The sequence below is a fragment of the Pleurodeles waltl genome, chromosome 3_1 (assembly GCF_031143425.1).
Source record: "Pleurodeles waltl isolate 20211129_DDA chromosome 3_1, aPleWal1.hap1.20221129, whole genome shotgun sequence".
In the NCBI taxonomy this organism is placed as follows: Eukaryota; Metazoa; Chordata; class Amphibia; order Caudata; family Salamandridae; genus Pleurodeles; species Pleurodeles waltl.
This window is the reverse complement of record NC_090440.1, coordinates 1,929,866,921-1,929,893,147: the sequence shown is the minus strand read 5'-3', so window position 1 is coordinate 1,929,893,147 and position 26,227 is coordinate 1,929,866,921. Positions and strand designations below refer to the sequence as shown.

Genomic DNA, 26,227 nt, shown 5'->3' with positions numbered 1-26,227 from the left:
AACTTTTTTTTTTAGCTTTCTTGAAAGTTACGGGCTCTCTGTACGGCTCTCTTCTGCCTTGTGTACTCACACAATGGTAAATTCTCGCTTTTTGCTTGTTCTACTCACTGCTAGACACGAGCAGGCACTCTCTCAGACTCGCAAGGAGAAAGATGCACTGCAGACCAGAGTGCAGCACCTCGAGGAGCAGCAGGCCTTTCTGCAAGGAGAAATGAGCAAGTACAACAAGCGCCTGCAGCAGATGGCTGAGCTGAAGGCCCAACTCTCTGCCTTCTCGGAGAGCATAGAGGTATTATCAGAACATTGCTTTTAGGGGTTGGATGTTTGCGTTTCGCAGAAGGATGTGGAGAGCAGTGTGCCCACGTGTAGCATGCATGGCTTGGGCGGTCTACACACATGGGGCACTCTGAGTACCTTAGTGATGCTGGGTGCGGTGGTGGTTGTGAGTTTTTAACAAGCATTTGCAATGCAGTGGCTCTTGCGTTTACTCAAGTAAGAGCTATTAGCGTTGTATATTCCTCATAGCTCCCTGTGCTATATTCGAAAGATGCCCACTTCTGAGGGGGGGGGGGCGGCGGCGTCCAACCTGTGAAAATAGTGGGTGGCACCCAGGAGAATGTCTTCCTTAATCGCCACATATAATCCCTTGATTGCCTGGTGTTTATCCGAGGACGTACATACGATGTGGCAGCACTATAGGGTGGGCGGCACCTTATGTCCCCCGGCCCCCACGCACAAGCACAGGTTGCGGGCCAAAGAAGACGTGACCCGCTGGCAAGTCACAGGCTGCATGTAGGTCACCAAAGGACCGCAGGTACGCACTGCATGTATAAGGTAAAAAAAAAGGAAAGGTGTGCTTTTTAGATATAAAATAGTCTCTTCACAGGATGCAGTAAATTGAATTCTGTGACCCCCCAATTTATCAGCCCTGGAACCCGGGGGCCCCCACTGAATCATTATTTGAATCCGGGGATTTCCCCTCCCCCCATGAGTCATTACTGAAAGCTAGGGCCCTAAACTGTTAATGTTATTCATTTTCTAAGCAGTCACCGACTCCCTGAGGAGGCTTCGCGGACCCCCCAGGGGTCCTCGGACCACAGGTTGGGAACCACTGAACTAGACTGATACAATATGTCATTGACAATGTCTCAAACCGATGGCGGACAAGAGCTTACCTAACCAAGCCAGTTATCTGACTGGGGCTGACCTATATATAGTCCACTCAGTGTGTATTGAGCACAAGAGGTTGGCTTCGAAGGACCTCTTAGGGATGGTGTGCAAAGCAAGCAGAAGTGGACTGGTGGAAGAAGTTAGTGCCGGGCAGTATTCCTGAAAGTAAACAGTCCTCTTAATGAGCCAAAATATAAATAAATGCTGAACTCGGATTGTTAATTATTTGCAACCCACAGTATAATAAGCAGTAGCAGTTTTTTCTTTCCTTGAATGTTTTATAAAGAATAAGTATTGGAAGATAAACCCATTTGCAATACGTTCAGAGTTGTATTATTCAATCAGCAACTGTACAATGTAAAACCTGTAGCTAGATTCACAATGCTTTTATTTCTGTTCGATATTTCTAATCGCAGGTGCCTCACTTTATCAATTTCCTCCGACACCCAGTCTGGATCCGGAACATTTCTTAGCTATTGCTCTTGAGGACCGGCCGCTGGACTCTGCAAGTAGCTTTGCACCGCCTCTGGAACTGAATGCATGGTGGCGTACATAGGCGCCACTCCAGTGTGCAGATGTCGATTTCCTTCTTTCTGTGCCCTTCAGTGATTACACGGAACTCCACTCCCTAACTTTTTGTCTGTCTGTGTCCTAGGACAGTGTCTCCCCCGAAGACCACAGGCCTGAAACAACGCAGCTGCTGGAAAAAGTTAACAATTAGGGACCCTCTTGTTTGCCAGTGGTGTCCAGGGTCCAAGTAAGACTCAAAATTCTGCAGCAGATGCTCCTTCATGTACCTGAAGGCCATCAGTGTGTGCGAGGCCAATGTGTAATTGCTCGATACAAGAAGCAAGGCATGTCATGCTTCAATCTGGGCCAGCTTTAAGTTGAGGTGGAGATCTCGCTCGTAAGAGCAGACCTGCTCCTGCTGTTTAACTTGGAGCCTGTTCTGAGGCTGGCTATGACTCGCTCTAATTTTCTTTGCTGTCGTAGATCCTACAGCAGATGGCGTCCTTCAAGAAGGCCATGCCGCAACTCTTTTAGACAATCCTTGGTCCTCTGCAGTGCCTTCAGGGGACGACAGGTACCCCAGTTAGACTTTTGCTGGAGAAACCAGCCTGAAACCAATGGGCCATCACCTAGCCACCAGTTGGTGCTGGCCCATACATCCACACATCAGTTGAAGGCCATGTTGATTCCAACTGCTTACGTCAGCCCTGCTCCAAAGGCACTGATACTGTATCTGACCTGGATACCTGTTTCAGATCTGAAGCCAACTTCGAGCTTGGCCAGTTTCTTGGTATGAAATTACTAAGGCACAATCTCAGTCTGGGAGGACTCTCAGGCAGCACGATTACCTCAACAGTGGTACTACCAGAGGCTAGATACTTTATTTGGCTCTGATATCAACACTATAAAAGGCCTCCATAAAGTTACTCGTCATGAAGAGGATGGCAAGGACGTGGATAATGCACCCCCTCCCCCGTTATAGTGATGGAAGCATTTATGTTGACATGCAAAATGCTAATGGCCTGGATAACTGTCCTGAGACCTACATATAAGAAAGGGGGTGAAAAAGAGTAATAGGCGCTCCTGCCCTCAAATCAAACAACCCATATTATAACACACTACACGGTGCAAAACACTAGGGTTTCACCCTCCAAACACCCCACACGATAACACAATTGGTTATCCAAAAATTTACAATAAGTAATTGCACACGTGTACAAATTGCAATGAAACAATACATCAGTCACCAAATAATGATTCAAAAATATTTTATCCAAAATAATGTCCTTTCCCAAGTTCAGAAACACAGTTTATTCCAAATGAAATTTAGCAGTCCAAAGATCGATATGTGTATTCTTGTGAAAGTAAAGTCCCAATTCAAACAATCTCTGATCCAAGAATTTCAAATCATTTCAAGTTCCACTTGGTAATCCGAACATCTTATTATTCCTAGTTTTTACTTGCCTTTTCCATGTACTCCTTTACACTGAGGCAAGAGATCCCAAACCTGGTGCCACTAGGAGAGTGGTAGTGCCTCAGGAGTTTAGGGAGTTCATTCTAACCTTAGCTCATAATATTCCTCTTGCTGGGCATTTGGGACAGACCAAGACTTGGAGAGATTAGTCGACCATTTCTATTGGCCCAACGTGTCCCAGAAGGTCAAGGAGTTTTGTGTCTTCGGTGCCACCTGTCAACCCAGTGGTAAGGCAGGTGGACACCCAAAGGCCCCCCTCATTCCACTTCCAGTGGTGGGGCTCTCCTTTGAAAGAGTGTGTGTGGACATAGTGGGTCCACTTGAACCTCCCACAGCCTCAGGGAACCAATACATACTAGTAGTAGTGGATCATGCTACTAGATACCCTGAAGCAATTCCCCTTAGGTCGACCACTGCCCCTGCAGTAGCCAAAGCACTCATTGGTATTTTTACCAGAGTGGGATTTCCTAAGGAGGTGGTGTCTGACAGAGGTACCAACTTCATGTCAGCATACCTCAATTGTTTTTAGATTCAGCTCTGCATGTTCATGAAAGCTGGGATGATGGTATCAAACCATTTGTTCATACCATTTTTATGAAAAAAAAACAAAAAACAGACCCTTCTAGCCAGAGAGACGTTTTTCCAGCGAAAGGTTTAAAAAACAAAAAACGCTGTTATCCACTTGTTTTATTTTACTGAATTAACTATAACTTATGCCCCACCATGCATTGTTTATAACCTCACATTACATCACTCATGAAATGTTAAATGACTTCACTGATGACATCTTAAATGACATAATTCTGGTGCACAGTTCCAACTGCAGATTTCTGGAAAATTTTAGACAATACCTCTGCACGCAAGCAGGTGACATAGTTTGAATCTGCGTCATCATTTTCGGAATCAAAAGTAAAGTTGCAGTGGCTATATAGGCACCTATTACCCCCGGCATCAGTTCCTTTTTATTCCAGTGCGATCCGGAGAGCTGCTTCAGTCACTTTTTGACCAGCTTTTTTTTTATTTTTACTTTTTATCACACATTTTGGAGCTTTGCTCCTAATGTGCATAGGACACTATAGGGGTCATTATGACCCCGGCAGTCGGTGGTAATATGACGATAAGTACTGCCAACAGGCTGGCGGTACCTATCGCCACATTATGACATTGGCAGGTTGGCTGAAGCCAACCCGCCAAAGTACCACTCCGATCGCCACGGCGGTAACAGCCAATATCCATTTCCAGCCAGGTGGCCGTCATTGTTCCGCCTGCAGGATTATGACCCAGCCTACCGCCATGTTTTTTGTTGTGTTCATAATGCCATGAAAACCATGGCAGCAGGCCATATCAGTGACAGGTAATTCCTTCCCTGTCACTGATAAGACCCCCCCTTCCACTACAGTTACCTACTCCCCCCACCTCTCCCGACCCCCCCACATTCACACCCCACACACACACGCATACACACACCCATCCCAACATCCATTCACACACACATCCGCGCACACATAAATGCAGACACGCAGTTACATTACACAACAGACACACACTCAGACCTCCATACATGCACACATGCATTCATCAAGCAACACACACCTGCATCCACACACATTCACACACCCCTACACACACGCAAAACACCCCACACCCCTCTCCCCTGTCGGAGACACGACTTACATGTAGTCAGGGTGTCCTCTGGTAGGAGATGGGACGGGGCTCTGCTACCGCCAGCATCACCCACCAGCATAACACCGACAGGCTGTATTATGAGTCGTGATATGGATGGAGGAGGTTTACTGGCGTGGTGCTGCTGGTGGCAGCAGCGCCACCTTACCGCCATCCGCTGCCATGGCCACAGCCGGATTTCCACCCTTCTTGTGCCGGAAATCCAGCTGTGGTCATAATATGGCGGTCGGCTGGTAGCCGCAGCAACGGTCTTTTGGCGCCCGTTGCTGCGGCGGGATGCATTTTTTACGGCCAGTGTCTAAATGAGGGCCTATGTCTCTTGCAAAATCCTCAGGATTCAAGCCTTGTGGGGATTGTATCAGGCAGCTGTCTGTGTATGACCCCCACTTGGTTTGCCTCTGGTGCCTGGGATCGAATCACAACCCCACTGCCTGCATTGAGTAGAAGTGTATGCAGCCGAAGAGGATTTGTGAGTGGATGATGTCTTGGAGGCGCAGCAGAAGTTGGCTCTGCACCGCTCGGGGTCTTGTTCCTGTGGAGCATCTTGGGTCCTTTCGTGGGGTCGTTCATGTGGATGCTCCTCTTCCAGCTCAAAGATCTCTTCTTCGAAGTTGGGTAAGCTGAAAAAGCACTAGAAGTCGTCAAATCGTTCTGAACTTAAACTTCTCTAAATTGTGCTTCCAGTTCCTGCTCCTGCAAACCACCTGCTGAGCCAGCGTCGGTTCCCGCTTTGCAGTAATCCAAGTTTCCCAGAGCTGGAGTGTCGCCCACACAACTGAAAGAATTTTAATGTTGCCCTGCACTCTAACTTTAGGTCACTGGCTCCCTCTGGAGCACCCTTATGCCTCACGGAGTCGAGAGGTGCCCTAGCTTGGTTATATAAGCAGGGACTCTGGACATGCCTCCTGATCTGGACCGACACGAACACAGATGCCGTCCCCCCACACTGGCTTCCTCCATTCCAGTGCATCATGATGGCAAGTGGATCGTCCTACCCTATGCTGATCTGGGGTTCTGTTCGATGTCTCTGCTGGCGCCGTCCAGGCCTTCCCATGCCCTAGACTTTCCCACTGACTCTACCGTCCTGAAGGAGGTGATGAGGAGGTTGTTTACGGTCTCCTTGAGGACCCACATGATAACTGGTATGAGGAGATGGGCAATGCCAGTGGCCTGGATACCTCTATAGATGCAGGCATGGCTTTTCCACTGGGCCAGGCTTAGATGTAAGGCGCATCCTTTGCAACCATGATGTGCATGGTAGCAGAGGTCCTTGATCTCCAGCTGTCAGTCATCGAGGTCAAGACTAATGTCTTGACTGAGGAGCTTTAACCTGGAGCAAACTTGTCTGAAACCATACTCTCCTCTGTTGAGACCCTCATGATAGGCTCTTGGGGGCCTGCACAAAACCTTATAAAGGGGCTCTGTGCATTGAATGATTGTCTGTAGACACCATTGCAGGACTCAACTGTGAAGATCAAACCAAACCCCACCAGATAGGAAATCCAAGAGACTGGACACTTTTGGGACATTTTTTCTTCCACCAACCTTGCCTTGCGGTTGCTGAACTCTACATGCCCCTTGGGCCAAAATATTCCCATGCTTTGTGGGATTCAGTTGCGTAGCTGCTTTCTATGCAGCCCCACGAAGGCTGCTCCATCCTCAGCTAAGCTTTGGTGGGCTGTAGGGATGCAGCAAAGTTTGCCATCCAGTGTGGACTGAATCTCACGACTCCTAGGTAGAGCCATGGCTTCTATAATGGAGCTGCATCGCCAGGCCTGGTTAAGGACCACTATATTCTCAGGGAAAGTTCAGTCTTCATTTATTGCCATAACTTTGACGGCTCCCACCTATTTGGTGACAAAGGTGATTTGGCACTCTTGCGCAAGAGCAGAGTCACTGTCAGATCCCTTCGGCCTTTTCCTTTTGACCCATCTTTAGCAGCAGTCCTCTTGCCCCCACCTTGTATGTAGGAGGGGTAATATTAGTCACCCGCAACACCAGCCTGCCCAGCCCTTTCAAGGACGGGGTCGCAGAGCAAAGAAAGGACGTGGCAACCAGCCCTCAGCTGCTGTTCAGTCCACCTCCCAGCCTCAAAACATCTTTAGTGTGCCCTCTCAGCACAGCCTACCTCAGGGATCGGCGATTACATCCCACTGTTGAAAACGACCTCCACTGTGTAAAAAAAAAAAAAAAAAAAAAAGGGGACACACCACACACACCTACTTTTTGGGTTGGCACTGAACATTCCTCTGCATGGTAATCGAAATGCACCCTCGCCCTCAGTGCCCAATTGTACTGATGCCTGGATACCTAATGCTGATTTTTGTTGTTATAGGCAAAAACTGATCATGTAAATGTGCCATGACATATGCCTGCCTCACAGATTGCAGTCTTGTTGGACCAGGAGGAGTGCCCAAAGTGCTACCCTCATAGTGGTGGAAGGCCACTGCCTTCACCAGGACTTAAGCAGCGTGAGTGCAGTGATGGCAGCATACCGTGTAGTGACCATTAGTAGTGAACAGGTCCTTCCTTAACCTGTGTCACTGGAGTGAGGCCCACAGGCCCACTCAATTTTAAAGTTCCGCTGCTCTCTGCTCGTCCTTGGCCTACATCAGTTTGTTGTGACGTGCTGTGAAGTGAGGAAGAGGTGTATTTGCACTGGCCTGTGTGTCTGATAAGGGTACAATACAAGGATAAGGCAGTACTATAAATGGATGTATGTGTACCTTTGAGTGATGCAATACATAAAGGATGTTGTGCTGTGCAATGGGTGCATACTGAATGCATGTGCTGGATGTATGTGTTCCTAGTCCATGGAGTGCCGGTACAGTAAAATGGAGGATACAGCACTGTGAAATGTGTGTTTAGGGTGTATGCATGTACCGGGGAGTATGTGTGCCTGTGGATGGTACAATACATGGAGGGCCCTGGGTTCCATTTTGGAGACCAGACCTGCATGGTGAAACATGAAGAGGAGGTAAAGCGATTCCCCCAGATAGATTTGTGTATTGCTGTGTTCATGTAAGATGGAGAGAGGAGAGCCAGGCTTCTTCTGTACACTTCAAAGGGTACTTTTTGATACAGTGAGAGGTCACAAGGAAGAGGCTTGGGCACAACTCAGGAAGAAGATGGGGCTGATAAGAGCATCATATAGAGTAGGGCTGGGAGTCTTGGGATCTTGAGCTAAGCTTTTGGTGCACATATATCACTGTGGCCTGTGTGCACATTAGTTACTCCCATGGCCCTGTGTTGTTGGGACCATTGTTTTGGAGTCGCTTGTGCTGTGCCAGACTGCTTTTCAGGAGGAAGAGAGAAGCAGGGGAGTAGACACTTCAAAAGAAGCATACCCCCAACATCAAACTTAAGACTCAGGCCTGGAGGCCAAGGCCTGAAGAATATGAAAACGTTGGAGGGAGTGAGGTCATTTGAATTACTAGACAATAATCCAGCCTGCACCTCCTATAAACACCCAGCCACTGGCCATGCACGGGTTTAGGCGGTGCATGTGATGGGGATTGGCCACATATATTTATATTTAGGGGGGGGAACACGCCCTTCTCCCAACTCACACCCACCCCCAGCCCTCCCCTCCAGGCTCTGGGGACACCCACCTCCCTTGGCCTACATATTAAAAAAAAAAAATAGTGAGGTCACCACCAGCTCCCTGGTGGTACATAATAAAAAATAAATGGCAGGGGGACCATGCAGACCCCCCCAGGGACCACCACCTCCCCTGGACAACATAAAATGAGTACATGACAACCCCCGGCCCCCTTCCCACCATGGCCCGGGCACCACCGCCTCCCCAAGGCTACATTTAAACTATGTGGGGGGTCTCGCGGAACCTCCCCAAACCCACTTCCCCCCTCCCAATTCCCCCCGGCATACATTTAAAATACATTTGCACCAGGGAAGTGGTGGTCCCTGGGCTTCTGAAAGCCCTAGGAGGGGATCCCCATGCTCCTCACTCACTTTTTCGCAAAAATGCCCCCGGGTCCTGGCCCACCCGGGGGCAAAGGGATTTTTAAATGGCGGAGATCACTTTTTAAGTCGAGCGCACAAGCGCTTTGACCCGTTGTACGTACTGTGGGCTTTTAACCACACCCATCTCTCGCCCATCACTTTTATTCGTACCTGGGCTTGCCTTTTAAAAATCACTTGATGTAATTGGTAAATGCTTTACGTTGTCCCATCTTGAGGTTGTTTTTATCGCATCTTCCAGACTGTCCCTGTTACATGGTTTATTGTACGAGGGTGAACAATTATTTTTTTTTTGTCTCTCCCCTTTATGCTGCATGATGGCCATTGCACAAACAGGCACAACAGCGGAAGTCGATCTGCTGTATTGGAGCGCTGGTCACATTGTTCATAGTTACCTAATCAGAGTCATTTCTTGTGGCTCTCCCCTTAAAACACTTGAAATTGGTAAATGCTTTACATAAAATAAAAGCGGCTCTCCCGGCACAGCGGGAGAGCTGATACTACAATATTCACTGCACTCTGGAAAATTGCCCAGCTTGCAGAGCATTACTTTTACAAAAACGTTTTGCTCATAACTCAGCCTGTGGTGGTCCTATAAACACCCAGCCACTGGCCATGCACGGGTTTAGGCGGTGCATGTGATGGGGATTGGCCACATATATTTATATTTAGGGGGAGGAACACGCCCTTCTCCCAACCCACACCCACCCCCAGCCCTCCCCTCCAGGCTCTGGGGACACCCACCTCCCTTGGCCTACATATTAAAAAAAAAAAAATTAGTGAGGTCACCACCAGCTCCCTGGTGGTACATAATAAATAAAAAATGGCAGGGGGACCATGCAGACCCCCCCAGGGACCACCACCTCCCCTGGACAACATAAAATGAATACATAACAACAGCCAGCCCCCTTCCCAGCACAACACACTCATTCTGTCTAGATCATCCCTGGGTTCCCACAGTAGGTTAGTGGGGACCCCCAAATAATAGCCCCTTCCACCATTCAGTGTCTTTTCAAGAGCTCTCATGGCTGGAACTTTGGTTTTATAGGTGGTAATAGCTTGTGTTTTAAGGGCTTTATTTGTAATATTATTGCTATAGGCCTACTACCCCTGAAAATGTGTAATGGACTACTCCCTCTAGGGGCTAAATATATGGTTACATTGTATTATTTATTTCCATTTTGTTTCTTACAAATGCTATATTTATTATGGTGTCCTCTAGGGGCTGTTCTAAGCTTTACAGTCAAATCAACATAGTAAAATATTTGTAGCACAGAAACTTACCTTACAATGCTTTGCAGGGCATTACTTTTACAAAACATGTTTGCTCATTATTCAGCCTGTGGTGGTCCTAGGACAATGGAACCACCCTCAAAACATTCACTGCGGCGTGCTCTTTGTGTCTACATGATCCCTAGGTCCTCACACTACCTTAGTGGGGACTCCAAAATAATAACCCCTAGCACCATTCATTATCTTTTTAAGCTCTCTCATGGCTGGAACGTTTGTTTTAGAGTTGGGAAAAGTTCTGTTTTATTGGCCTTGTTTGTAATATCATTGCACTAAGCCTGCTAGTCTTGAAAATGTGTAATGAATTACGTCCTCCATGGGCTACATGTATGGTTACACTGCATTACTTTCTCCCATTCTTTTTTTCATCAGGTTATGCTCTCTAAAGGCCTGACTGTATGGTTACATGATCATGTTTCTTCCAAATGCTATTTTTATTGTGGTGTCCTCTAGGGGCTGTTCCGAACATTGCAGTCAATATACTATAATATTCCCAGCACAAAAGCTCGCCCCATAATGCTTTGCAGGGCATTACTTTTACAAAACATTTTTGCTAATAACTCAGGTCGTGGTGGTCCTAGGACAATGGGACCACCTTTAAAACACCCTTTCTGTCTACATCATCTCTGGGTCCCCACATTAGGCTAGAGAAAACTATATACTGATTTTCTTACACTTCTAATGGAATACCCCCAATTCAATCCTGACTGATCCTCCATATATTAAGAAGCACAGAATGAAATACAAAGTCCAACAATTTGTTTACAAATGGACATAAAGTTCTGCATCTGTGTTCAAGCCCCAAGGTATCTCCGTTCCAATCATTATATTCCATCTGGATTCTGCTCTCTTAAGGGTCAATTCTCGATCTCCCCCTCTAATATTGGACCTTTTTTGTTGGATACCAGAGTATCGACCGTTGTCACAATCCCCAGCATGATGTTCCCAAATGTGCTTGGCAATAACACATGAGTAGTCTCTATTTGAGATGGAGAAGTGTAATATATACGTAATTTCAGTTTTAGAGTGCTCCCTATGTATTTTTTGCCACACTGACATGCTAAGATGTAAACAACAAACAATGTTTCACATGATATCTGTTCCTTAATATTCTTCATAGACCCTTCGATATATAGTGCTGTCATATTTTTGCTATATCGACAGGCTTTACATTTGGCACATCTAAAGAAGACTTCCATCTGGAGGCAAGTTTTTGTTCCATTTCCCTGAGAGGGTAGAAGCTTCTAATCAACAAATCATTTAAGGATTTACTTTTTTTTGTAATTGATTTCCTCATCTTTCTTTATGATCCTCCAGTTTTTTGTGAGGGCTGTTTTGATTTCTTTGTATGATCGATTATAGTCCATGATATATCTGATGGTTTGATCCTGATCATTTTTCTTATCTCTTGTGTTTTTTGTGTTTTTGGGAACCAATAGATCTCTCTTTTTCCATAGTTCTTTTCATTGCATCTTACAACATAGATATCGGATACCCCCCCTTAATAAATTTCTGATACAACTCACCTCCCTGTATTTTGAAATCACTTAGTTCATAGCAGTTTCTTCTAGCTCTTAAAAATTCTCCATAGAGTACACTCCATTTAAGCACTTTAGGATGTGAACTGTTGGCAAATAAGATGCTATTACAGCTACTAGGTTTACGATATCATTTTGTGCCGCTATTTTCATGTTTAATGTAAACTTCAATGTCCAAGAAGGTTACTCTCTCTTGATTTATTTCAAATGTGAATTGCAGTGCCAATGGGTTATTTTTCATTGAGTTCAGAAACGGCTCTATTTCATTCATCTCTCCTTCCCAAATAAGAAATAAATTGTCAATAAACTAAACCCATAGGATCACCTTATTGAGAGTCTCAGTATTCTATTCTGTCCATATATATTCTGTTTCCCAGTGACCCATCGTGAGGTTAGGATAAGTGGGCGCAAAAGATGTTCCCATCGCTGTTCCTTTCCCCTGAATATAGTGATTGCCATTGAAAATAAAGATATTATTAGTGAGGCAAAACTCCATCATTTCTAACCACATCTGTGTGTGCTCTAATAGGTCCTATGATCTACTGCGTAAAAAATATGCACAGGCTTTCAGACCATCCACATGTTTGATTGAGGTATATAATGATACAACATCTACTGTTGCCATTATATATTCGTATACACAAGGCAAGATTGTGTCATAATCTGAATTTTAGATGGTTAGTGTAGGAAAATATCACTGTTGGCATGGTTGCCCCTAACGATTTGCCTTTTGTTGATGCCAGCTTTGAAAGTGTGCTGGGACCCTGCTAACCAGGCCCCAGCACCAGTGTTCTTTCCCTAAAACTGTACCTTTGTCTCTATAATTGGCACATCCCTGACACCCAAATAGGTCCCTTGTAAAAGGTACCCCTGGTACCAAGGGCCCTGTGGCCAGGGAAGGTCTCTAAGGGCTGCAGCATGTCTTATGCCACCATGGGGACCCCTCACTCAGCACATGCACACTGCCTCACAGCTTGTGTGTGCTAGTGGGGAGAAAAAGACTAAGTCGACATGGTACTCCCCTCAGAGTGCCATGCCCTCAACCCAGTGGCTGTGGCATAGGTAAGTCACCCCTCTAGCAGGCCTTAAAGCCCTAAGGCAGGGTGCACTATACCACAGGTGAGGGCATAGTTGCATGAGCACTATGCCCCCACAGTGTCTAAGCCAAACCTTAGACATTGTAAGTGCAGGGTAGCCATAAAGAGTATATGGTCTGGGAGTCTGTCAATTACGAACATTCCATAATGGCTTCACTGAAATCTGGGAAGTTTGGTATCAAACTTCTCAGCACAGTAAATGCACACTGATGCCAGTGTGGGATTTATTGTAAAATGCACACAGAGGGCATCTTAGAGATGCCCCCTGCATGCCAGTGTGGGATTTATTGTAAAATACACACAGAGGGCATCTTAGAGATACCCTCTGCATGCCAGTCCTACTCCTAGTGTTAGACTGTCCAGTTCCTGCTAGCCTGCCACAACCAGACTAATTTTTGGCCACATGGGGTGAGTGCCTTTGTCACTCTGTGGCACCTCCTCCTCCTGCAGGCACTGTAACACCTGGCAGTGAGCCTCAAAGGCTCATGCCTGTTGTTACAGCGCCCCAAGGCATCCAGCTTGTGGAGATGCCCGCCCCTCCAGACACAACCCCCACTTTTGGCGGGAAGTCCGAAGGAGATAATGAGGAAAACAAGGAGTCGTCACCTACCAGTCAGGACAGCCACCATCAAGGACAGTAGCCATTGGCTACTGCCCCCCCAGACCTAAACACACCCCTAAATTTAGTATTTAGGGGCGACCCTGAACCCAGGAAATCAGATTCCTACAACAAGAAGGACTGCTGACCTGAAAGCCCCGCTGAGACGACAGCTGACTTGGCCCCAGCCCTACTGGCCTGTCTCCAGACTCAAAGAACCTGCACAGCGACGCATCCAGTGAGACCAGTGACCTCTGAGGACTCAAAGGACTGCCGTGCACCCAAAGGACTAAGAACCTCCTGTGAAAAGCGGCACTGTTCGGAAACAGCAACAAACTTGCAGCAAAGAAGCAACTTTAAAGAGACTCTCACTTTCCACCAGAAGCATGAGTCTTCACACTCTGCACCCGACGCCCCCGGCTCGAGTCCAGGACAACTAACACGGCAGAGAGGACTCCCAGATGACTCCGATGATGTGGACACGCTGAGTCAACCACCCTGACCCCAACGGCGACGCCTGCATAGAGGATCCAGAGGCTCCCCCTTACCGCGACTGCCTGGTAACAAAGGAACCCAACGCCTGGACCAAGCACTGCACCTGCAGCCTCCAGGACCGAGAGGAACCACCTACTAGTGCAGGAGTGACCAGCAAGCGGCCCTCATCCGAGCCCAGTCGGTGGCTGGCCCGAGAATCCCCCGTGCCCTGCCTGCATCGCCAGAGTGACCACCAGAGTCCCTCCATTGCTTTCAATAGCAAACCCAATGCCTACTTTGCACACTGCACCTGGCCGCCCCTGTGCCGCTAAGGGTGTGTTTTGTGTGCTTGTGTGTGTTTCTCCCCCCACCCCAATGCTCTACAAAATCCCCCTGGTCTGCTCCCCGAGGACGCAGGTCCTAGCTAGCAAACTGGAACCAGAGCACCCCTGTTCTCCATAGGCCCCTGTGTGTTTTGGGCCCTCCTTTGACCTCTGCACCTGACCGGCCCTTTGTTGCTGGTACTGTGGCTTTGGGGTTGCCTTGAACCCCCAACTGTGGGCTGCCTATACCTAGGAGACTGACTGTGTAAGTACTTTACTTACCTGAGAAAACTAACCAAACTTACCTCCCCCAGGAACTGTCGATTTTTGCACTGTGTCCTCTTTTAAAATAGCTTATTGCCATTTATCCAAAACTGTGTGTACTACAGTTTTAAATCAAAGTTCTATACCTGTGTGAAGTACCGTGCATTTTATGTACTTACCTAAAGTCTTGAATCTTGTGGTTCTAAAATAAATTAAGAAATATATTTTTGTATATAAAAACCTATTGGCCTGGAGTTAAGTATTTGAGTGTGTGTTCCACATTTATTGCCTGTGTGTGTACAACAAATGCTTAACACTACCCTCTGATTAGCCTACTGCTTGACCACACTACCACAAAATAGAGCATTAGTATTATCTAATGTTGCCGCTATCAACCTCTAAGGGGAACCCTTGGACTCTGTGCACACGATCTCTCACTTTGAGATAGTGTATACAGAGACAACTTCCTACAGATGTAGTTACTGGTATGGAATCACCTTGCACCACTTCTTAGTTGCACCTGACCAATCTGAAACCTTATGTACAATTTACAATCCCTAATTTTCCATTTTCTGGTTCATCTTTGTTCAGCTCCATATTGAGAAAGTAATTAGGAGTCTAAAAAATGAGTTTAGGGGCCACAAAGCCTCTTAGTCTTGAAAATAAAAAAGGTAATCCTCAAATGCCAGTATTGGGCAAGAGACCGTTCATATTTTATCCTCGACTGAGGGTTCGTCCCCTCTTTGGCCCTTTTGACAACAATAGCAGCAACAGCACAGACAGAAAAGTTAAAGGTAATTCTGTTATCAGAGGAGAAGATAAAAAATGTCAGCTCTATCTCAACTTGCCAGTGAGGGTGATTACCCTTTGATAGCCATCTCTATTACTCACTTTAGTGTGGGCACTATAACTCAACATATAGAAGATTGAGGAAAAACGCAAAAGGTGGCTGCTGACTATTGTAAGAGGTAGCTGTTCTCTGTTTTAGTGCACCTTCACAGCATATTCCACCTGTCATCTTCAAAATGAAAACCAGCCAATGTGTGAAGAGAGACCAAGTTGCTGAAAAAAACATGTAATCTAACTAGCCCCTCCCTACACTAGGGGAAAGCCATTCTCTCAGTGCATTTTCTTGTTCAGAAATAAGACTCAAAGAGAAATGCAGAGCAATCTTTGATTTTGGTATGTTCAACAGGTGTATCAAAAGGGAAACATTTCACATGCTAACCCTCCATCATATGTTCCCCAGTCTGAGTCAAGGGGACTCAGTCAAAGTGAATCTTAGAAATGCTTACTTTCACATCTCAGTAGTGAGAAGGTGCATAAAGTGCCTGAAATTTGTAGGAGGAACATTAAACTTCTAATATGCATTACTCCCAATAGGTCCGAAGACCACTTCTCAGACCTTATCCAATTGCATGGTAATGACAGGAACTCACCATCAGTGTAAATGTGTGTTTTTTTACCCTCATGTGGATGATTGGTTGATAAATTTGCACTGTGCTCAATAAAGTAGCACAGGTCTTAAAAATGACAAACGTACGACATAGACTAGATCTGTGAATAAACTTCCAGAAATCTGTTAAATCCTTCAGACAAGTTCTGTATTATCTGTGGCAACCTTAGATTCAGCACAAGTAAAAGTGTTTCTTTCTGAGGAGAGTCATTAAGACATGCAATCCAACAGCTCATCGGCTCTCTTTATTGGGTTCTATGGCTTTGTGCCCTTCCATTATCCATCCAAATTGCAAGGCTTCACATGCAGCCTTTCCTATAAGTCTAGAGGTCTCGAAGGGAGAACAAATGATTCTGACAAACTCTTTCTTTCGATAACCACAAAACAGTCTGGCAGTGCAAAAGAAGCAATCATCTGTAAGGTGAACCATTTCCACAAAAAGGCCAAATACATTTCATTGAGAAGGATACACCACTTTCAGGCTGGGGAACTCATCTCTGTGATCAGTGTTTGAAGGATCATGGAAGGGGAGTCATTCTCACATCAGATTTGTGAACCTCTGACATGTCCATCTAGCACTCCATGTCTCCCTGCTGTCTATGACGGTGAACTATATTCTCATTTACAGAGCTGAAACAACAGTGATCCATTACTGAAACAAAAGAGGAGGCACAAGATTGAGACAGTTATCGCTGGAAATGTGAAGACCTGTTTATAGGCTTGTCAGTAGAGTCAGTCCATTTACCAGGTATTCTAAATTGCCAAGCAGATTTTCTAAGCAGTTTTTTTACGCCAAAATGAGTTCTAGGCAATAGAATTCTTAAAAAACATGGGATCTACATAGATTCATTCAAGAAATCTTCACAAAATCAGACTATTCAATAATGAAATTCTTTGCAATGTTTCAGTAAAAAGAATGCCAAAACTTTGCCTCTAGGATTTTGGAACCAGGTTCCCTGGCTAATGGAAATTTCAGAGTTGTCATGTGAATTTGATCTTTATTTTGCTCCAGAGTGTGACCTAGGCAATGGTGGTACCCAGATCTTTTGCAAAGTCATTGAAAGTGCTGAAGAGATTGCCATGCAAACCAAACCTGCTCAACTGATTAAAGGTTAGATATCTTACTCGATCCTGAAATCATTGAGTTTGGCAGCATGGCTTCTGAAATGAGACAATATGGTCACCTGAAACTTTCACAGTCTTGCATGAATATTCTTAGAGAGACTAAAAAACCCATCAACGAGAGCTTCCAGTTGGTTAAAATTGAAAACGTTTTGCTTGTGGTGTCACCAGAAATGCCTAATCCAGTCCAGTCTGTGAAGAAGAAGCAATGATTTTGAACCAGGATTTATCTTACCGGGTCAAATAGTATTGCAGTTCACATCAGTTAAAGTACACCTACAGCCACTTACAGGATAGAGCCTAATCTTTTTGGAATTTGGAATCCCTGGCTTGAACGTTTAAGTCAATTGTACTCAAAACTCTATTTGGTTCAGTCACACATGGGTCTGTGTTTTGCACCTATTCATAATACTTTATTGCAGCAACTGTCTTGGAGGACCAGTTATCTAGTTACTGTTACTTCATCTCATAGGGTTAGGGAAATCCAAGCTGTCTTGGTAGTTGAATCCTGTATAGTGTTCCACTCTAATTGTAATGATAACTCATCCTTCTTGTATTCCATAAGTTCCATTGGCATTCCATATTAACCAGACTGTTACTCTCCCAGTTTTCTTCAGCAATCCATCTTCTTCCTTACTCTCTCTGGACTTCACAAGAGTCTTGCATGTTTTTGGACAAAACAAAAACTACGTAAATCAGATAAGCTGTTTATCAACTACGGTCTCTTTTGGCGGGGTCTACTCACTTTAAGGGGTTCTACTTTCTTCTCAAAGGACTGTATCTTGTATTCCGCTGTTATCAATTGGGTAATAAACCTATGTCAGGGACACAGATAGCCCACTGAGGCATGACGGGCTATTGTCACTTATTGCGATTATTAATATGCATTTACGCATACGTGCGATCCTGGTACTCCTTGCAATAGTTGTAAGCCCACTTTGTTGGTATTCAGTTATATAGTTTGTGAGGAACTACATATATATATACACACACACATACATATACACACATACACACACACATATGTATATTGAGATACAGAAATAGTAACCTTGACCATGTCAAATAACATTTATTTGAAATGTTTTGAAACAACTAAGCACTAACACAGTACATAACGAATTGCACCATTCCAATATGGTGCCCTGTCTGTAGACACTTTGGTAGCACTAGTCTATCTTTTATGTCTTATTTCTTCGTGTTATTGGTTAAAGCACTGTTTGCCAGGTTAACCGTGAACAAGGCCAGTTGGCTAAAACGTATCTGCAATTCCCAAAAGCAGCAGGGAATTATTCTAACATTTATTACGTCAATGAACGTGCCTACAATGCAGAACCAGCACTACAAGTAATCATTTCTTCTTCCTCAAATGAGCAAAAAACCCTTACAGTATTTTGTTCATGCTAGATGTCATATTTTGGCTTTTCTCTCTTGTCTTAAATTAATACAGGTTAAGTAACCTGGGGTATTTGGTACTAGACCCTTTTACAGTCTTTCCAACATTACTAGTACTGTAATGTTAGAGCTGATCAGCTGAGAATGAATAGTGATGACTGAATTCATGTGGACAGATACTGGAGCGGGGACTAGAAAAAGCAGTACTATAAGTATAAGAACTGGGGGTAAGGATTTTGGAAGGAGGAAGCTCAGGAAGATTTACTGTCACTCACCTCAGAAATCTATGAAAGTTAGTGTCCTAGGGTAGCTGGAGTGCTTTCTGCCATAATTGAAATGCTTCTTGTTGTGTTTGTGTTTATCCCTCTGTCCCCTTTGCTTGAGATGTAGGATGATTACCTTGCATATGTCAATATATTCTACTGGCTGTTGTTTTTGAGGCTAAAGTCCACAGTAAATCAACACATCTCTGGAGCAGTATAGTAAGACAAGTTAAGGTATTCACTTTACCAAATACATTCCCTTGAATGTTTAATACTAGCACTTAACCATCTGAAATCCCCTTTGCAGCCAGCTAGGCCCCAGAAGTGACTCTTGCCTGATTTCTGCCACTGACTCCTACTTCTAGGTCCTGGCAAATCATAGTTATAAATGGACGGTGACCTGATTTTCACTTCATAGATGTGGCACTCCTCTGAGTTTTAGTTATCAGAACTCCTGATGACCAGAGAGCTGTCTGCTTTTTCTGATCGTTGTCACATTGGTAGAGGGAGCAAGGAGAAGTCGAGAGATTGTGGGGAACGACGAGTATTATTGCACCTCAAACTGCATGCCCCTTAATTGATCAATAAGATGGGATAGGTAATTGAGTGTGACCTCTCAGAGCACTACACCAGGTCAAAGTGATGAGCTAATTAAAAAACAATTGTCCTTCAATAGGTACCATTCTGCCGCCTAAGAAAATATTGCACTCTTGATGCTAGGTCTCACAGTATACAAAAAGGATATTCGGGTTAAGGGAATGAACAAAGCAGTAATGCATCCAATAACCTTACTAGAGAAATCTGTATAAATGTTCTGAATGTAGCATCTCATCAAGGTCTCCCTCTCACTTTATGTAGTATCTGTCTATCTATCTGGATTCTTTGGGACTGATTCACAAATGTAACTTGCACGTTTGAGTAAGTTTACACGTTCAAGTACATTCTCACTACTTTTTGATATTCACAAACTGCACTTTTATAGTAACTCACACTTTTGTAGTAAGTCCAGCACTACACATGGCCAACCACTGGTACCGCAACGCTCTCTCTTAGGAAATAATGATGTAGATATTTGCTACAAAAGTGTAAGTTACCACAAGTGTTTTTAAGTTACTATAAAAGTGTTTGTGAATACCGAAAAGTAGTAAACTTACTTAAAAATGTTAGTCACTTCAAAAGTGCGGTTTGTGAATAGCACTTTATAGTACGTTTTGTTGTACTTCGGGCATACTAAAAAAAATCTCTACAAAGTCCAGTTTTTCAATAAGGCCCTTTGTTCTTGTCTTTCTTCCACCCCAAAATGTTTCTAAGTGGCTGCTAGGGTGCTGCAGATAAATAATGAAAAAATGTTTTTTGTATACAGTTTATTGAACAGGAAAACACTGTTGCCCGGGAGGAGAATGCTGCTTACCGTCTTCAGCTCAGTGAGATGGAATCTCAACTGAAAGCTAACTTGGCGACATTAAGAGAACGTAGCTACCAGTGGGAGCTCAAAAAGGATGAAGTAGTCCAACTTCAGTAAGTAGCCACCAATATGTTGGACCACTAGGTGCAAGGAGTGCCCCCCGTCCCAACTTTTCACACTGTTACTTGCATAACTTCCCTTTACTGCAGATCAGAGTGAGAATTAGCCCTCTGTTAAAGCTTGGTTCCTTCATTAAAGATGGTTGATGGATTTAAACTATCTTACACATGTGTAGTTATTGCTGACTCAAAATTGACCCACCCTGAAATATTTGCTTCTCTTGCCTTTTGTGATAGACAGCTTCTGTGTTCCCACTCCATGTATGTGTAAGTTGAAATTAGTGTTTGATCATGACTTGTCATAAGTCTAACATGTTGGATCAGTTTTGAAAATATCTTTTTCAGGTAAAAGTGCTTCTGAGGCTATTTACGTTTCTATTTTGTTACAAGGAGATCTTATTAGTTTAGCTGGTATAATATATTTTAGGATTATCAGAAGTCGTCCTATATTTTGCCTTTCACAAAAATTCTAAAAATGGTTCACTGTTTCTAGAATTCAGTTGCTCATTTGATCTTAGGGCTGAAGAATTCGGAATTCGTGTCAGTGCACAGATGGAACTTAGATTGGCTCACAGTTAGAAAAATAATTATTTTTGAGTCACTGTATTATGCATAATATGGTTCACTGTTGATCATCCTTACTCTTTGATGATAAACATTTGAAATATAGACTGTCTCACTGTCTATGCTTTGAATGGTGAAAGACCTGTCTTCTTGATCTTCTATTGTAATGGTCATTATGTCCACTGTTTATGCTCTCCACAATATTTCTATAGTGCAAAAAGACCTCAGTTGTGGATGTGTAAATGTTTGCATTATAAGTACCTTTATCCATAGATTGAACAGAGTCTCCGCATGTAATCATACACACTAGTCATCTTGGGTGGGTTGAAGTGTTGTAAAACTTTCGTAATTTCTTTAGTAGGTTTCCAGTTCCTGTCTGGTTATGCAGCATTCTTATAGTCAATTACCAATTGAGGAGAATTTAGCAAATAAGCTTATAGTCTCTTTCTAGCAGCCGGTTATCCACATAACAGGAAACACCCACTGAAACTCTTATTATCAGAAGTAGCAGACATTCTAAATGTTGGAAATTCTATACGAAGCTTAGGGGTATGGCTGGCCCTATCAGTGAATGACTCGAGTTAATCTGATTCAAATACCAGAAGAACTATAGACCCAGTTGTGTGAATAACATGCAGGAATTCCTCTCTTAATTAAAAACTGAGTTCAAGAGGTCCCACTCAAGATCTTGTCAAAATTTAGTAGGTTGACCTCAAGTATGGGATGAATTATAAGGCTGTCACAACCTTGCATATGTAGGGACTTTGGAAGGAATTATCAGTTTGAAAAGCTTGTAGTTCATTGGTGTCCTAGTTGTGGTGTTCTCCACAAGAACCTGCATTTATCATGACATATACTTAATTTGTAAAATAAAAAGTACCAGCGCCCAAAATGTTTCCTCTGAGGTCAGTACCCACATTCACAACAGGTGTGGCTCTCTTCTACCACACAACCAGTTGACTTTGCTCAAGTAATGGTCTTGGTTGAGAGGAAGGTCCCGGGACTGTATGCGGAGTCTGAAGTCAATGTCGTCGTCCCACTCCAAGTCCTCGACGGATCGGGTAAGTCAAGGCATAGGAAAAAATCCAAGAAGTCGAAAAACTCCTTGACTTCTCCTCGCCCATCGACTGACGACACGAGGGAGCATTGACGCTCTAGGCGTCATTCTGAGGAACCCATGCCTGGGCCGACTATGCCCCTTCTCAGAGTTTCCTAGAGCTAGAGCAACACCTGCCTAACTCAGAGAGTTTTATGTGGCCATGCACCTAATTTTTAGGAAGCCTGGCCCTGCTTGAGCGCCTTGAGGCCCCGCAGGGTGTGAGGGGGCTCCCTCAGGTTCACAGCCGGTGGCTCTGGCCCCAGAACCAAAGGGGCTCCCAGGGATCCAGTCCTGGATCTGGTCCAGCATCAGTCATACCGCCTCACCCTTTCCCGGCGCAGGCCCCGATGCCAACGCTCCCAGCGCAGTTCCCATTTTAATTCCTCACTTTGACACAGAACCAGATGGGTGGCAGGAACCTTGACTCATAGTTCGGATCCTGAGCCATATTCCTATGGGCTAGGCTTCGGGCTGCATGGGAAGGATCACTGGTCCCTTTAGAATGTCAACCATATGAAGAAATGGACTGGCGTGAAGATGTGGGTGAGACCAGAAGACTGGGCACTTCTCTAGATATTGGCATGCTTTCTCTCCCTACAGTGGCCATGGAGGAGTAAGCTTCTTAAGCTATGGTGTTGAGGAGTGCAGCTGGGGTCCTGGACCTTCAACTGCCCCAGATGGCCGTCAAGACTAATACAGAGGTGCTGCAACCGGGACCTCCCACCTCATAACCCCTGTTCCCGTTCAGTGATATCCTCACTGACGTCCGTGGTCCAAACCCAGCACAGGGGCTCCTGTAAACAGGGCGATTGACTGCCGCCATCGCCCCACACCTGGGGACACAAGTTTCCTGATGCAACACTCCACCCCTGAGAGCTTGGTGGTCCAAACATCTACTTCCGAAGGCACATTACATTTCGCTCTCCTGGATAGGGAATCCAAAAGGCTGTACTCACTTGGGAACCAACCTTGCATTGTAATCTATGAACAAGGCTCGCTTTTTGGACTGTTATTCCCACAAGCTCTGGGATACTGTTGCCCAAGTGCTGCCACAGGTCCTGGAGGAGGCCTGAGCTGTATTCTCTCAGGTTGTTGCAGAGGGGAAAGACGTGACAAAGTTCACAATTCATTGCGGACTTGACACAACCAACTCGCTAGTTAGAGCGGTTTCTACAACAGTGGCCCTGAGATACCATGCCTGGTTGAGGACATCTGTCTTTTTGGGGGCTGTCCAGGCTTCTTCGATGAACATCCCCTGTAAAAGAGACAAGGTAGACTCAGAGCTCGAGCACTTTAAGGATTCTCTGGCTACGGTCAGGTACTTAGGACTCGAAACACTCCTTTGTACCCCCCATCCACCTTTTGCAGCTATAGAAGGGGTCTCCAAAAGCGGCAGTTCCCAGCCAGTCACTGTGCCATGCATTCTGCCTAGCCTCTGCATAGCTGAGGGAGTGGGACCCAATGACCTCGTGGGTCAGGTGGGCAACGGTCTGGTCAGGGAATAAATACCCTAGAAGTATCAGACAAACGTTAAGTATCCCTGGCCTAAGCTTCAGTCTCCTAATATTTTTGGAAGGAATTAAAATATAGTAGGACTTTGTGTCAACAAGACAGAATGTCCTCACCCTCCATGAAGGTGGTAAGCTTCATCATTGACCCCTCTTGGCACCAGTCTTATAGGTTCAGGGGCAAGCCACTACCCGTATATGGAAGTTCAGGGTTATTTTAAAGGGATGCCAGGATGTTCTGGTGCCCTCCTTGATGTGATTTGCCAGTGGGGCTGTGCGGCCCAAGAGACAGAGGAGAGTAGTGGTATTCTTAAAACTATCTCCACCAAGGCACTAGAATTACAACTACCTTCCATCAAGACCAAAATGAACATTCTGACAGAAATTCTGCTGCCTGGGTCAGCTTCTTCTGAGCGTTTGTGCCCTTTTAATGAAAACCTTAAGATAATTTGATGGCTACTTGGTTGAAGCTTTGTTCTTGCGCACCTCTGAATAATCAGGTAGCCAGAAGTGACCACAATTTTCTCACTGAGTACCTTACCCTAGAGAATCTTATTGTACAAGCCTCGACCAGTAATCTGAGCCCAAACTTATTTCCAACCACACCTCCGGATAAAAACACAAAGAGGATCGATGCTATTGGCAATTGAAGGTTTTCTTCTAATCTGGCACCGCAGCTTCTAAATGCAGTTGTCTGCTTGATCGCTACATACACATGCCCTTTGGGACATGGCCAACGAGATTTTAGAGTTTCTTTGGCCCCAAAAATACATGATGGACAGGACATGGCCAAAAAATTAAATTACACAGGATTGCCTGGCTAGGGAGTTTAACAATACCGTTTGATGGGTCCTGCCTCTTTGGAGAGAAGGCGGGGTCTGCATTGGAACAATTTCAATAAAACCGAGCTGCAGCACGTTCCTTGGGGCTTTTGAGTCTTGCCCAACAGTTTGTGCATTAGATATGAAAGTTTAGAGGCTGTTCCACAGGGCTGACATATAGACGGAGCAAACCTTCCCAACCTGTGATGCAGTAACCACTCCAGTTCTTTTGGGCAGGGGACGTTGGGCCTGCAGACAGACTTAAGGCCAATAGGGGCACCATTGTTCCAATTCCTCTTCTCTTGCACTTTAGCTTTCCCTCATTTGGTATATGCCCGGCCGGTCAGGGGAAGAATTCACTATTACCTCCCGGGTCAAAACGCCATCACATCCAACAGATGGTCTTACAGACTGTTTGAAATAGCTATGCCCTGCTTTTTCTCTCCTCCTCACCCACTCTTCCCCACACCAGTGTGAATTTCAGACGAACACCTGTCCATCCTGTTACAGGCGGTGCTCTGGTTTCATTCCAATGGTGCCATTGAAAGAATGCTGACCTCAGAGGTGGGCGTTGTTACTCTTGCTATTTCCTCAGTCTGGAAAAGGACTTGAGCCTCAGGCCTGTCCTGAACGTTCGACCCCTGAATGCCTTCCTTCAGAATGATGCATTAAAAATGCTCACGCTGATCAAGATCCTGCTTGCTCTGGACCTGTGCAACTGGATGATGTCCCTAAACTTGCAGAGCAAGTTGTTTGTAATTCTAAGTAGGACAGGAGAATTTTCATTTTGCTATGCATTTTCAGTTCATGAAAGTGATGGACATGTTCGCAGCCCATCTTTGAAGGGCAGTTGTACCTGTTTTCCTGCACCTCAAAGACTGGTTACTGAAGATACGATCACTGCTGTCAGTCATTGACCACTTCAGAACAATGGCGAACCTTTTGAAATTGTTGGACTCATTGTAAATGAGCCGAAGTCTCACCTGATTCTTTCTCAGATGCTTGCATTCAGTCTGCCTCAACAACTCCAGGACAATTGGGCTATGATCCCAATGTATCAGGCTTGGTCCTGGATCCAGGTGAGGTGGATGTAAGGGTTATTGGTCTTAGTCCTGTGATTCCTTCTCATCACCTATACCAGGTGGCACATGCGTGCTCTGCACTGGACCTTGGCATTCCAATAGGCAATCTTGCAAATGCAATCCAGGTGTCAGCAGAGACTGTTTGCAGTGGTGACTGCTCAAACACAATTGGTTCAGCAACAGCCCCTTCTCCTTTCTCCACCCATAGCTGACAGTGGTGGCAGGGATCTAATTGCTGGGCTGGTGGAGGACGAGACTAGAGGGTTCTGGTGGAAGGACAGCTCCACATCAGTCTGCTGAAGTTTTGGGCCGGTCAGGCTTTGATGGGGCGACTAATCTAGAGTCTCTCAGACAAGACCACTGCGATGTAATACTGTAACAAGAAGGGCAGAGTGGTGTAGGAAGTTGGCTCTGTATATACTATCTCAAAGTGAGAGATAGTGTGCACAGAGTCCAAAGGGTTCCCCCTAGAGGTTGATAGTGGCAAAATTAGATAAATCTAATGCTCTATTTTGTGGTAGTGTGGTAGAGCAGTAGGCTTATCAGAGGTTAGTGTTAAGCATTTATTGTACACACATAGGCAATAAATGAGGAACACACACTCAAAGACTTAACTTCAGGCCAATAGGTTTTTATGTAGAAAAATATATTTTCTTAATTTATTTTTAGAACCACAAGATTCAAATTTGAGGTAAGTACATAAAATGCAAGGTACTTCACACAGGTAAGTATAGAACTTTGATTTAAAACAGTACTACACACAGTTTTGGTTAAAATGGCAAATAGCTATTTTAAAAGTGGACACTGCAAAAATCAACATTTCCTGGGGGAGGTAAGTTTTGGTTAATTTCTCAGGTAAGTAAAGCACTTACACAGTCAGTCTCCTAGGCATAGGCAGCTCACCGTTTGGGGGGGGGGGGGGGGTGCGGGGGTTCAAGACAACCCCAAAGCCACAGCACCAGCAACACAGTGCCAGTCAGGGGCAGAGGTC

General features: G+C 45.0%; 1 protein-coding gene across 1 annotated transcript in view; it reads left to right on the top strand.

Annotated features, from left to right (window-relative positions):
• Positions 1-26,227, top strand: part of SPAG5 (sperm associated antigen 5) — a 415,500-nt gene that overhangs the window by 210,380 nt on the left and 178,893 nt on the right. The window contains exons 15-16 of the mRNA XM_069226180.1: positions 115-289; positions 20,002-20,156. Coding sequence (XP_069082281.1) covers positions 115-289; positions 20,002-20,156 — 330 coding nt within the window. The remainder of the gene's footprint in view (positions 1-114; positions 290-20,001; positions 20,157-26,227) is intronic.